The 13,094-nt window shown below is 42.9% G+C and overlaps 2 protein-coding genes across 2 annotated transcripts in view; both read left to right on the top strand.

Moving 5' to 3' along the window:
- LOC122459444 overlaps window positions 1–13,094 on the top strand; it is a 472,186-nt gene that overhangs the window by 308,318 nt on the left and 150,774 nt on the right. The window lies entirely within an intron of this gene.
- HAAO (3-hydroxyanthranilate 3,4-dioxygenase) overlaps window positions 1–13,094 on the top strand; it is a 58,115-nt gene that overhangs the window by 1,144 nt on the left and 43,877 nt on the right. The window contains exon 2 of the mRNA XM_038396288.2: window positions 5,128–5,206. Coding sequence (XP_038252216.1) covers window positions 5,128–5,206 — 79 coding nt within the window. The remainder of the gene's footprint in view (window positions 1–5,127; window positions 5,207–13,094) is intronic.

Raw genomic sequence — 13,094 nt, 5'->3', positions numbered from 1 at the left:
GCAAGACACTGGCAAGCCAGAGTTCCTGCTGCTATGATAGTGGCACTTTGATGTGTTTATATTATTTTAGAGGGGGACCATTCCTTTTTCCATACTGTTTATGAGCTTTAATACAGTACATTCTTTGCCTTTAAAATTAGTAGTTTATTTCCTTGCTTTTTACAAGTTGCTTTGGGCAGGGTGGATTTGATTTAAATCACTAGTCAGGAAGACTCGATTTAATCATGGATTTCTACATAAAAGTGCATTCTTGTTGGTTGTTATAACTTTAATACATATTCTTCACAACTCAGAGATGTATGTTGGTTTCATTTTTAGAAGGTACACACTATACATTTTTAAAGTGATTTATTTTGAAAACTTTTCAGATATTAGTTTTACAGCTATATCAGAAAATGAATGATTGGTTATTTCATTTACCAAAAGTAATTGAAGCAGATATTTATGAAGTCATTGGGAGGTGAACTATCTCTAATTCAACAGGTTAATCATTAATATTTGGAGGATTTTCTTGCCATGCTATATTAGGAGGAGAACATCACCAGACAGACAATTAAATTGTTTTCAGAGTAGCAGCCGTGTTAATCTGTATTTGCAAAAAGAAAAGGAGTACTTGTGGCACCTTAGAGACTAACAAATTTATTTGAGCATAAGCTTTCGTGAGCTACAGCTCACTTCATCGGATGCATTCGGTGGAAAATACAGTGGGGAGATTTATATACACACACAGAGAACATGAAACAATGGGTTTTATCATACACACTGTAAGGAGTGGGTGGGTGAGATTCTGTCCTGCGTTGTGCAGGAGGTCGGACTAGATGATCAGAATGGTCCCTTCTGACCTTAGTATCTATGAATCTATGAATCTATGAATCAATCACAATAATAACAATTATTTCTTATGTCAGTGGAATAAAGCATAATGTGTTTGCTTCTGAACCTACAGTACATGAATAAGAAAAGAAGGGTTTCCTTAAGAAGAGTTTCCATTTCCTATCCCTCTTTTTTATACATATTATAATGTTTTTATATTATAATCCAATTTTCACATTATATTATGTTCCTTTTATTTTCTGTGATATATGTTTTAGTCCATCGAAAGGAAATTGCAAAAGAACAAAACTTCCTGGAACCACTTCTTTTTCTCCTACCCCAAAGGATTCCCTGTAATTAAAAGTCGAATAGCCAGTTCTGACAGTTAAGGAATGTTAATGCTTTTCATGACTGTGTGTAAATGCTTGCTTTTCTGAGTAACTATGCCAAGATACAGATTTCACGGAGGATGTGCACATTCCCTCATCTATTGAAAGTACCGTTTGATGTTTTATTGTCGACAGAAAGAAAGACAAAAACGCTCGGCCTGAATAGATCTAATGGCATGAAAGAGCACAAGAAAGTGTCTTCTGTTTCTGATTTCTTTCATTTGATTATTAGTTTGAAATATTCGTTTAAAATGAATTCTGCTATACTTTTGCAAGGTGTCTTCATTTCTAAGCATAACAATAGCACCTTTTAACAATAGCACCTGTGCTATTGTTGAAGTATTTTGAAGTATTTTGACTATTCCTCCTTTCTGCTCTTCATCAATAAGGGATATATACTTTGCTGTTGCTACAAACTTTTTTTCCCCCACCCCTAAACAGTCTTCCTGCCTCGGGTCAAATCTCTCTGCAAAGCTTCAATAAATTGTTCTTGTGCAGGGGAATCTCTCAGAAGTCAGAATGAAAAAATCATTCCCATTAGGGTGACCAGCATCAACCCATCTGTGCCACAGCTAGTACCAGAGCTGGTTAAATAATGAATGTTTTTGGAAAATGTTCATCTCTCAATGTAACCTTAGCCTATGGTGAAAGAGACTGAATTTGTCTAATAAATACATATGGCTCCTAAGTTTCTCTCTGCCATTCTCCTGTCTCTATCAAAATGTCGGCAGGGCTTTTAAAAGGACTCCAGGGTCTATGGCAAAAATGGCTAGCAGATTTCTGAAATTATTTCAAAACTTTGGTTCTATCTCCACACTTAAATCAGTTGTGTGAGGTAAATTAGGTGGTGATCCTGTCACCATTTCTATCACAGTGGGCAACATTTTCAAAAATGCCTAAGTGACTTAGGAGGCTAGGGTTATGTCTACACTGCAAAAAACAAAACAAAACAAAATCCGAAACCCACAACAGCAAGTCTCAGAGACTGGGTCAACGGATTTGGTTCATGCTACAGGGCTAAACATAGCAGCATTCCCGCTTGGACTGGTGGCTGGGCAGAGCCCACACTTGGCAAAAGCAGACTAAGCAATTGCTTAGGGCCCTGAGCAGCTCAAGAGGGCCCCCTATTTGCTTTTTATTATAAGAACTTGCCTGTTTTAGTGTTGCAGGGGTGGAAAATATGCCTGCTTAGGCCCCAATGGGCTAGCACCAGCTCTGAGCCTGGGGTCTGAAACCTGGTGAGGGAAGGGGGTCTCAGAACCTGGGCTCCAGCCCAAGCAGGAGTGTCTACACTGCTATTTTTAGCCTCATAGCTTAAGCCCTGTGAGCTCAAGTCAGTTGACCCAGCTTCCCTGGGATTTTTTTCCCAAGATCCCATTTTCAAAAGGCACTCAAGGCAGTTAGGACCCTAAGAGCTAGATTCATAAGGGGGAGTTAGGTGTTGCAATGGGCCAGTGAAAGAGCAAGAATGAATCTGGAGCTTGGTCGTTAGGGCATTCCAGCTGAGAGGAAGCTGACTTAAATGTCAGTCCATGCTCCAGGGAATATCTAATTATTTTAGGCACAGTAGAAAAGCTTCAACAGGACGGATTAAAAGTTACCCACCACCATGGGTGGCGGATGAAGTTACCCCTTGTGGAGACTCAGGCTAGACCCCGACCCACCTTTTCCAGACAAGGCCACGCCCCTGCTTGCTGCTCTCAGTTCCCTGTCGTCGTCCCCCACATGGCTCCAGCTGGCATGGGGTGGGGGGGTCTGAGAACATGGTTGGGGCCACCTGGTTGGGAGCGCGGGGCGTGGTTGAGAGCTCGGCCATGGCCACGGTCAAGCTCTCAGCCCTGGCTGGATCTCCAAGCTCGGAGCCCCTCCCTCGTCCTTCCCCTTCCTGTGTGGCCCCACCCCCACTCCCACCCCGCCTTTTCCCCCCTGTGGCAATGCCCCCTGCTCACTCCTTCTCAACCTCCACTGCAGCCCCAAGACTGGAAAAGCTCTATGCCCCTGCCTCGGCCCCAGGAGTATTACCCGAGTCCGTGGCGGGGAGAAATTTTTCCTGGGGCCCCCAAATCCGCCACTGCCCCTCACCTGGTGGTATGAGGTTTGGGAGGTTTAGCCTCCCCCAGCCTCAATTATGCACTGCCCATGCCCACCTAACAATACCTTATAGCCCAGGGATTAGGGCCCTCTCCTAGAAAGTGGGAGTCCTGGGTTCAACTCCCTAATCCAAATTAGGCAGTGAAGGTATTTGAACTGTGTCAGGCTCTGACCCTTTAAATATTATTGCGGTGTTAGGAATGCAAATATGCATACCAGATCAGGCTTTGCAGTTGGAATAGGCTAAATGCCACCAGGGCTTAAGCAGCTCAGTAGCATCTGGACTTAGGTAGCTTTGCAGAAATTTACATGGAGCTTAAGGACAAGACTGGCTCCTCAGTTCTCTTTAAATCATTGGCGCTTTGTAACGAAATGAAATGAAATACCTAGATTTCTATAAAGATTACCTGCCCTCAGAATTCAGTCATGGTGCACTCACACGCTTACAATATTCTTCCACCTTTTATTTTATAGCCCGGCCCATGCTTTAAGTCTTAATATTTCATGAGCTGTCAGCTATACTACTTACAGCTCTGTCATCATTGCTGTCCTTTGTGCCCTGCGCCAAGCAGAATGTTACTATAAGTTCACCAGTGCAAAACAAATGTTTTGGTTTGCCCCTTGGAAATGAACATTACATCTGCAAGATGAAAGTGCTTATGATTTCGGATCCTTATTTTGTGATGCTGGCATAAGATGGGTATTATAGCATGTACAACCTCCTGTTGTGGAAATACTTGATTTGAGTATTGTAATTTTATCATTTAATTTGTGTAGTTTTTATGTAAACAAAGGTAAAGATGGTTATTGTTATTTAGCATTGTAGTATATTAGGGCCCTATGTTTCATATCCCCAAAATGCTCCTTGCAGTAAACAAAACTAAAGCAGCGAAAACAAAACCACACACAAAACAAAACTTGCATGTTCCAACATCTCAGAAACTCTCCCAACATGACTCTGTTGAAGATGGCTGAGTATAGACATGGTGACAACACACTCAGCATTGAGGCCCAGATTCAATGTGAACAGATTGCTCCTCTATCTCCATAGTAGCTCTGTGTCCCACTGCTCTCATCCCGGAGTTGCATTTCATGGTAGTGTTGCTCCATTGCTACTGGACTACCAAGGACTTCCCAGCCAGAGCTGTTCCCAGCTCTGTTCCCAGCATCCCCTTCAATAGGAGTCTCTCTGTGGTGTAAGATACTACCTGGGAAATGTAATACCTCTGGCTGCTGACCTGGGGGAAGGGAGAGATCCATACATAGAGGGTCCCTTCTGCACATGGAACTTGGAGGTAGAGTCTGGCCTGAAGGGAGCTGCCTGAAGGCTAATTTTGGCATTCAGAGTAGTAGAGCTGAGAGAAAAAGTACTCATCAGAATTCACAAGCATGGCCGAATTAAACAGAGGGCCTGATTCTCCTCTCACTTCCACCACTTTAGAATCAGGTGCAACTCTGGTGAACTCATTCCTGTGGCACCATTGTAAGAGTGTAAGCGAAAGAGGATTCAGGACCAACATTCTTAACATCAATAGCTTTCAGTAACTTTACTAGCTGTGAAGCATTACATTTTACTTACAAACTTTTGGTCTAATCAGTTGATATTGCAACGATAATAATACCTAGCTCTCATATAGCACTTTTCATCTTTAGATCTCAAAGCATGTTGTAAAACCCAGGTCTCCTGAATTCCAGTCCAGGGGCCTATTCACTGGGCCATATTGCCTAAACTATTTAATAAATTAGTTATTGGCTGTAAAATACTTCTAAATCCTCAGATGAAATATAGAAATGCAAGATATTCTTACTGATCTCTTTAAAATATCTTTTCCAGGCACTGTCAGCAGCTGAATGTGATGTTTGTTGGAGGACCAAACCAAAGGAAGGATTATCATATTGAAGAAGGAGAAGAGGTAACACATAGTACATATATGTTTTACTGCTTTTATTGATCTCTAAGCTTAAAAAATTTATAAGTGACACCTGCAAATTAGTAATGTCCTGCTTAATTCTATTAAACTGATTAGTTGTCGACAGAGAAAATTGATAGAACTAGCAGTTCCATGGAAACAATTAATAGAATCATACCTTAGGTGATTTTATATTGTAATAGTAATATAGCTTAATTGTAACTGAGGTGAAAAGCACCTCTTACATATTTATAAGCAAATACTGTTGGGAATAACTGAGTGCATTTTTGTCTATAAGAGATAAGATCCTGGTGAAAGAGGTAATCACAACTATAGAATGTCAGGTTACAAAACATTTGAAGGAACCTCTGATCGCTATTCTGATGTTATACTACATTATTATCACATATTGTTGATAGGGTTGGGTGAAGCTAAAGGAGTTAAGGTTTGGCACTGGAGCTATTGTGGTGGGCACAGATGCTGGAACTAGGGGTGCTGGGGTGCTGCTGCACCCCCTGGCTTGAAGTGGTTTCCATCATATACAGTGTTTACAGTTTGGTTCAATGGCTGTCAGTACCCCCACTATACAAATTGTTCCAGCACCCCTGGTGATGGAGTTGCAAAATTAAAATTAATGTCCCAAATCACCCGAATAGGTGACAACTATGGGTGTGCGATCTGGGGGGGGGGAATATTTCTGTATTGAAGCAGATTGTCTTGGGGTATTTGAGTGGCCCATTCCATGATGCGATATACTTTTCTTGTGGAGTGTCCTTGTTTGGTGACTGTGGTTTGAACTGTATTCTGGTCTATATCCCGGACTTCCTCCTCGGAGCATATTCTGTGGTATCTGAGTGCTGGTTTAGATAACAGATTTCTTGGTGTGTTTAGAGGGGTTACTGGATCTATGAAGGTAGGTGTGGTGATCCATTTGTTTCTTGTAGAGTTCCGTTGCTGAAGTTGATCTTGCTGTCCAGGAAGTTGATGCTAGTGTGGGAGTGTTCCAAAGAGAGTTTAATGTACAGGTGGTGGTTGTTGAAGCTGTGGTGGAAATTCATAACTTAGTTGTCACCCACCACCCCACATTGGAACCCATAAGAGGTATCATCCAACAACTATAACTCATACTCAGTGGGGACCCCATCCTGAAAGAAATCTTTCTTGAACCCACTCTTCTGGCCTTCAAACAACCACCCAACCTAGGGGCCACCAAATGAAATTAATGGGTAGCAGGTTTAAAACAAATAAAAGGAAGTTCTTCTTCACTCAGCGCACAGTCAACCTGTGGAACTCCTTGCCTGAGGAGGTTGTGAAGACTAGGACTATAAAAGAGAACTGGATAAATTCATGGAGGTTAAGTCCATTAATGGCTATTAGCCAGGATGGGTAAGGAATGGTGTCCCTAGCCTCTGTTTGTCAGAGGGTGGAGACAGATGGCAGGAGAGAGATCACTAGATCATTACCTGTTAGGTTCACTCCCTCTGGGGCACCTGGCATTGGCTACTGTCAGCAGACAGGATACTGGACTGGACGGACCTTTGGTCTTACCCAGTATGGCCATTCTTATATTCTTATGTTCTTAACCTCTCCAAGCTCACTGTGAGAAGCAAGCTCCCCACGGACCAGGACACACCAACTCAAAGCGGCAACAGACCATGCCAGAACAACAGATGCAAAACCTGCAGACATATCGCCACTGCTCCAGTGATCAACACCACCCACAATATATCTTTCAAGATCCATGGGTCCTACACATGCCTATCACAACATGTGGTGTACCTCATATAGCCCCAATAATAGCTATGTGTGTAAAACCAGACAATCACTATGCTCTTGAATGAATTCACACAGGAAATGACAAAAGACAAAAACACCACATCACCTGTGGGTGACTTTTCATAAAGCGATCACTCCATATCTGAAGCTATCCGTCCTCATCCTCAAAGGAAACCTGCATAACACTTCCAAAAAAATGACCCTGAGAGCTTAAATTAATAACTTTGCTAGACACTAAAAGTCACGGACAGATCAAAGACACTGGATTTATGACTTATTACAACGATCTATAACCCACCAACCCCCTCCTCAGTTGCCTTTCCCCTGCCACTTGCATTTCTCTCTATGACTAGAGGGCTGTTAATGGGTCACTTTATCTTGAATGGTCCCTTGAAATATGTGTTATCTACTTATGCCAAACACTTTGTTCACCTTGTATTTAGCTGTGACACTCTGAGCCCTGATCTATGCCACAGAGTTAGGTCAATGCAAGGCAGCTTACATCGACCTAACTCTTTAAGCATTGTGATACAGCATGGCCAATGGGCAGCAGGAGAGTGTTAGAAGGGAGTCTTATTCCCTGTAGAGGGAAGAAAGTTTTCTGTAGGTTAATTTAAGCACTTGAAGCCAATTAGAGCACCTGAAGCCAGTCACTTGATAAAAACCCCCTGCTTCAATCAGACAAGAGGAGGAGTTGAAGCAGAGTGGATTAGAGCAGAGAGCAGTTTGGAGGGAAGCAAAGGAGAGTTTGGAGAAGTGCTGCGGTGGACTAAGAAGACCAAGACCTTAGGTAAAGGGACACCTGGTTTGTGGAGAGGGAGAGCAGGAAGCCCCATAAGCTGAAGGGCAGGAGAGGAAGTAGCCCGGGGAAGGAACTGCTAGTTCAAGTGGTTTACTGCTATTGCTAGGGCCCCTGGGCTGGGACCTGGAGTAGAGGGCAGGCCTAGGTCCCTCCCTCTCCACTCCCCTCCTCTAGTCTAGGACACTAGTGGGGCAGTTAATACCCCAGTTCAGGGGCAAGAAACGGTGCCCTGAACCTCCCCCCAAGAAGAGAAAATGTGAGACCCATCATAGTAGTGCTGGCAACTTGCCACAGCATCTACACTAAAATGTCACTCCCGCTGATGTAACTCACCCTACACTGACTTAATAAATCCAACTCCATGAGAGGTGTAGTGCTTAGGTCAATATATTTCTTTTGATGTAGTGTCAGTGTAAACCCTGCATTGCTTACATTGACTGTTGCTGGCTTTCTGAAGCCATCCCACTATGCCCCACACTGACAGTTGAATTGTTGCAAGTGCTCCTGGTGAGGATGTGCAATGCCAACACAAGGAGTGTAGTGTGGACATGCAAAAGCAATTTAATTATTGAAAGTGGATGTATGTCAACATAACTTAGGTTGACATAATTTTGTAGTGTAGACATACCCTAAGTAAGTTTCCCAGCCCTGAAGAGCTCTGTGTAAGCTCATAATCTTGTCTTTCTCACTAAGAGAAGATGGTCCAATAAAAGACACTACCTCACCCACCTTGTCTCTTGTTTTCTGTTGTTTTTTCTATTAAAATGGAAAGAAAGAAACAAAATTGAACACTAGTTGTCACTCTAAGCCTATCTTTCCCATCTTTGTACCCATCTGTCTGTATTCTCAAGCTGCATATGATGGACTTGGCTTTTACAAATTGCTGAAATAGAAATGACAGGAATTAATTAATTTCAGCCAGGAAATCCAAGAGGACAATAAATAAAGCTGAGAAAAGCAGTATGAATTTAGCCTTTTCATGCATGAACTGCTCTCTGTCTCAAACCTTTCCAGTCTTAATGCTGAATCCCATCTCTTTGCACTGAATGCACTTTTCAAGTTACGAGATTGGTTACATGGAAAGGTTCCTATGATAATTAACATGAAGTTCCTTGAAAAATGGCAAATATTTTTTCCTTCCCTAACTGTACACATATTATGACAACACAGCTAAAAAGCAATCAAATTTCTTTAACAGCAGCTGCCTATTAAATATTGTTTTAGACTACATCTACACTTGAGCTGGGGGTGTGATTCCCAGGAGTAGTTATACTCGCAACTAGCTCTCATTGAGTTAGCCAACGAAAATTAGTAGTGTAATTACTTGTATCACAGTAGCTTGGGCAATGACAAGTGGCAGCACAGACTAGCCACCATGAGTATGTACCCACGGGATCCAGGTGGGTAATATTCAGCTAGCCTATGTGCCTATAGCCACTGTGTGTGCTACCATGGCTACAGCATGCTAGCTGTTATCAAACTATCACAAGTATGTCTACTCAAATTGGGAATCAGCTCCAAGTGTATATATAGCCTTCATGTTCTTTCACTTATTCAATATTAAACTAGCTTTTCCTAAAGAGACTTATGTTTTTTAAACTTTTATTGCAGTGAATCAGATCATTGCGAATCTCAGCCTTGATATACAATAAATACAAACGCATTTTAACATGGGCAGCCCAATTTTCAAACGTGGGCTATTTAATAGCACATCTAAATGCCATTTGTAGATGCTCACCTCCGAACTTAGGGGGAGGAAAATGCTCATTTACACAAACAAGTGACAAGTTGAGGCCCAGAATGTGCATATCCTATTAAGGAGCTCATGTTTAAAAGCTGGGCTCACAATCTTAATGCCGGTTTAACAGCACTATTGTATATTTAAAAATAATTTATGGTGGCATCCTATTATAAGCCACTCTGGTTATAAGGATTTAATATCTAAGTGATTTGAAAACTTCAGACACTGACATTTACCAGGTTGGAGGAAATTCCAGGCAGACATATTTGTTTTGGGAGGGAAGTTAATTTTAGAACAGTTTAAATCTGTTAAGTTCATTTTTCTATGTACAGAACTACATACTCATACAATTAGTTGATAATATCAGAAAGGATCTTCTGTGCTTCTCTAGCCCAGTGCGTCTCAGCCTGCCGGTCACATCACCCAAGGGATTCACCAGCATGTCAGGGTTTGTGAGCGTGCTCCAGTTCTTGGAACTGATACTCTTAGCATCAGGCCATTACTTGTTGTTGCATCATCCTCAACCACACTCAGAAGCATCCCTCATCTTGTATTCTGTTCCCCCATTGATTACTTTTATAGATACTGGAGTTAGAATACCCAGTTTATCAGAGATGGGCCTGAGCTACCACTCAGACTTTAGACAAATTTGGCTCTAAACTGTGTGGCTTGAGCCCACCACTATAGCATACTCATATTTTCTCTAATATCAAGTTCCATTTGATCTCTCTCCACAGAAGCATAGAGAGTAGGGGCTTCATCCTGCAAACACTTACTTACATGCAGTTCCATTGACCTCAAAACCACACTCACTCCCAAGAAAAGGAGAAGGAAATTTTGGAAATCTTTATAACTTTGATCAAACCCAGCCACACTTGGCACAGGACCAGAATGACCACAATCCCCAGGTCTGGGTAAGTTCCGGGCTAGCACTAGAGTAGACTTAGGGCTACTCTAACTTGGACTTAACCTATACTTAAAAGTTTTGCTGATATAGCTATAACCTTCTATAACCCCCAAGAAGATTACCTAGATTCCTGGAGCTCTGTCTGCTGGCAGCTCAGGGAGAGGCACACTGTCCCTGGCAGGGAGGGGGAGCAAAGGCAGACTCGGAGTCTGCCAGGCAACCAAAAGGGAGTGAGATGCCCTTCCCAGGGAGCTCAGAAAAGGGGAGAAGCCATTTTTTTGAGACAGTCTGGAGCCAGCCAGGGCAAGGGCAGGACTGCCTGTGTGGGGACCTGGTGACTCCCAGGCCTGCATGCAGGATTCCCCCTGAGAACTGGCCTCTAAGGACCTGACAGCAGATCCCTCAGCTGGGCTTTTCCTTCTCCACTGATGACTCCCAGTTTGTAGAGTTTTTTTGCTGGTAAACTTCCCCAGCCTGCCTGAGTTAGCCCCCAGCTCCCTAGGTGAGACCAGTCACCACATGGTCAGCTCTGCTCAGTCTGCTAGTTCAGGGCTGCTGCCTGCTGTGAGTGTGTCTGGATGCTGGGCTAGAAGACTACAGTTTGGATTTTAGTATAGTTGTGTAATTTGCACCTTAAGGCCTGCACCCCTTTGTGGGGAGGGGAAATCCTGGGACCAAAAGCAGCCTGAGTCCTGCCTGAAGAGGATCCCTGCCAGCAGAGAGCAGCCTCTCTGCAGTGACGGAGGATCATTCATGGAGTTTGTGAGTGCACCATCTTTTAGTTAGTTTGGGTTATAGCCCAAAACAATTTCCCTGACTGACTATGTCCTCAAGCCAGGGAGTAAGGGTTTGGGGATTTTATAACCTGCTGCATATTAAACCTGAGGAGGGACTTACCACCTCCTCCCACTTGTGAGTCCTTTGGGCTGTACTGAATCCAGTCTGCCACACTGCTAAACCACTGCAGAGAAGATATTGTGGTCATAGGTCATTAAGGACCCCAGCAAAGTACATGTACCAACGGGACACTAATCTTACATTTGCTACATCAGGTCCCATGACTGGGGAAAGTCACGGGTATTATCGGCCTGGGCACTGGTGATCCTAAGAATAGTGTTTAACCCTGTTATATTTGTCTCCTGTTTAATATAATTACTGGGTTGAGTACATTGTATGTATTTGTGTTATTTCTTGGGAGTCTCCAACGATCTGGCAAGGAAGTGGGGGTTACCCTGTGGTTAGAATTTTCCTCCCAAGCTGCCCTGGTGACCCTGCCAGGAGGGAGCAAGTGCGGTGGAGGCACCGCCAAATAAATTTCATAAGGTAAAATAAAAAAGATACACCCTGCTGAGTGGGTAGTGGGATCCAGAAGAACCCAGACCTGTCCATCAAAACCTGTAAGCAGATTGGCATTAAAGAAGGTAACAGGATGGAGAGGGGGCACTAGACTTCTAATTTAGACATGGCCTATGTGCCAGTACAACTGTATCTACACTAGGGCTTTTGCCAGCACAGAAATGTCACCCAAAATAAATAAATCCATCCCACTTTTAGTTAACATTGCTATAGTTACAAAAGCTTCTAGTGTAGACCGGCCTTATACCCAGCTATCCATGGCTACAAGGGGTAATACTTGGAGCTAGGATCAGCCAGCTTCAGGGGCATCCTGGCCACATCCCTTTCTCCTGGACATTTCCTCCTACACTGAAGGTGAGGTTGGGTGAGGGGTTGCATAGGAGTTGTGACAGCTCTACACACCCCACAGACTTCCCTGCTTGTGGGGCACCTTCAGGGACTGGATTTACAGGCATTCTGACTGTTTTTTGCTGCCTGAATGGGAGCAAAGATGTAGCATCATATCTTTTAAATATCTTCCTTCTGTGATATTTTCCAGAGTTCCCAGAAAAAAATTCCACTCTGGAATGAGATGTGGCATGTGAAAAGTGAAGAGACTGGTTTGTTTCAGGGGAAGTCAGTGAGAGATGAAGACTATGTTGCATCCGATGAAGTGAGCTGTAGCTCACGAAAGCTTATGCTCAAATAAATTTGTTAGTCTCTAAGGTGCCACAAGCACTCCTTTTCTTTTTGTGAATACAGACTAATATGGCTGCTACTCTGAAACCTGTCATTATGCAAGGCACTGAATTTAGCCGTATGGAGTGGAAATCTATCAACTTCATGAAAAAACTCATACATGTATCCGATGAAGTGAGCTGTAGCTCACAAAAGCTTATGCTCAAATAAATTTGTTAGTCTCTAAGGTGCCACAAGTACTCCTTTTCTTTATGCTCATTGTAAAGCTTGACTATGGATGGATAGTTAATGATAATCAGAAATAGTTTGTCACTGGCTTCAGATTTTTACTACTACATTGTGTGTGTTTTGTTTGTTATGCAGTCAGTTTAGTCAGCAAAGTAGAAAAAGGCCTGTGGGTAACTTGTAATATTTTAACACCTGATCTATCTAGCTGTGAAAATACTTTAAATAACGGGTTGTTTGTTTTTAAATGAGAGGAAACAAAGCTCCTCTTGCAATCAGTGGGAGAGAAGTCCCATTCACATCAGAAACAGCCTTCATCTTCAGAAATAGTTTTGCCGCCTAAGATTGGTGGGATAAGGCTTGGCTAGTGTCCAGGTTTCACAGGTGATTGATGCACATGAACAAA

This window comes from Dermochelys coriacea, chromosome 3 (assembly GCF_009764565.3).
Source record: "Dermochelys coriacea isolate rDerCor1 chromosome 3, rDerCor1.pri.v4, whole genome shotgun sequence".
Lineage (NCBI taxonomy): Eukaryota > Metazoa > Chordata > Testudines > Dermochelyidae > Dermochelys > Dermochelys coriacea.
The sequence above is the reverse complement of the archived record's forward strand: the minus strand, read 5'-3'. Positions and strand labels throughout refer to the sequence as shown.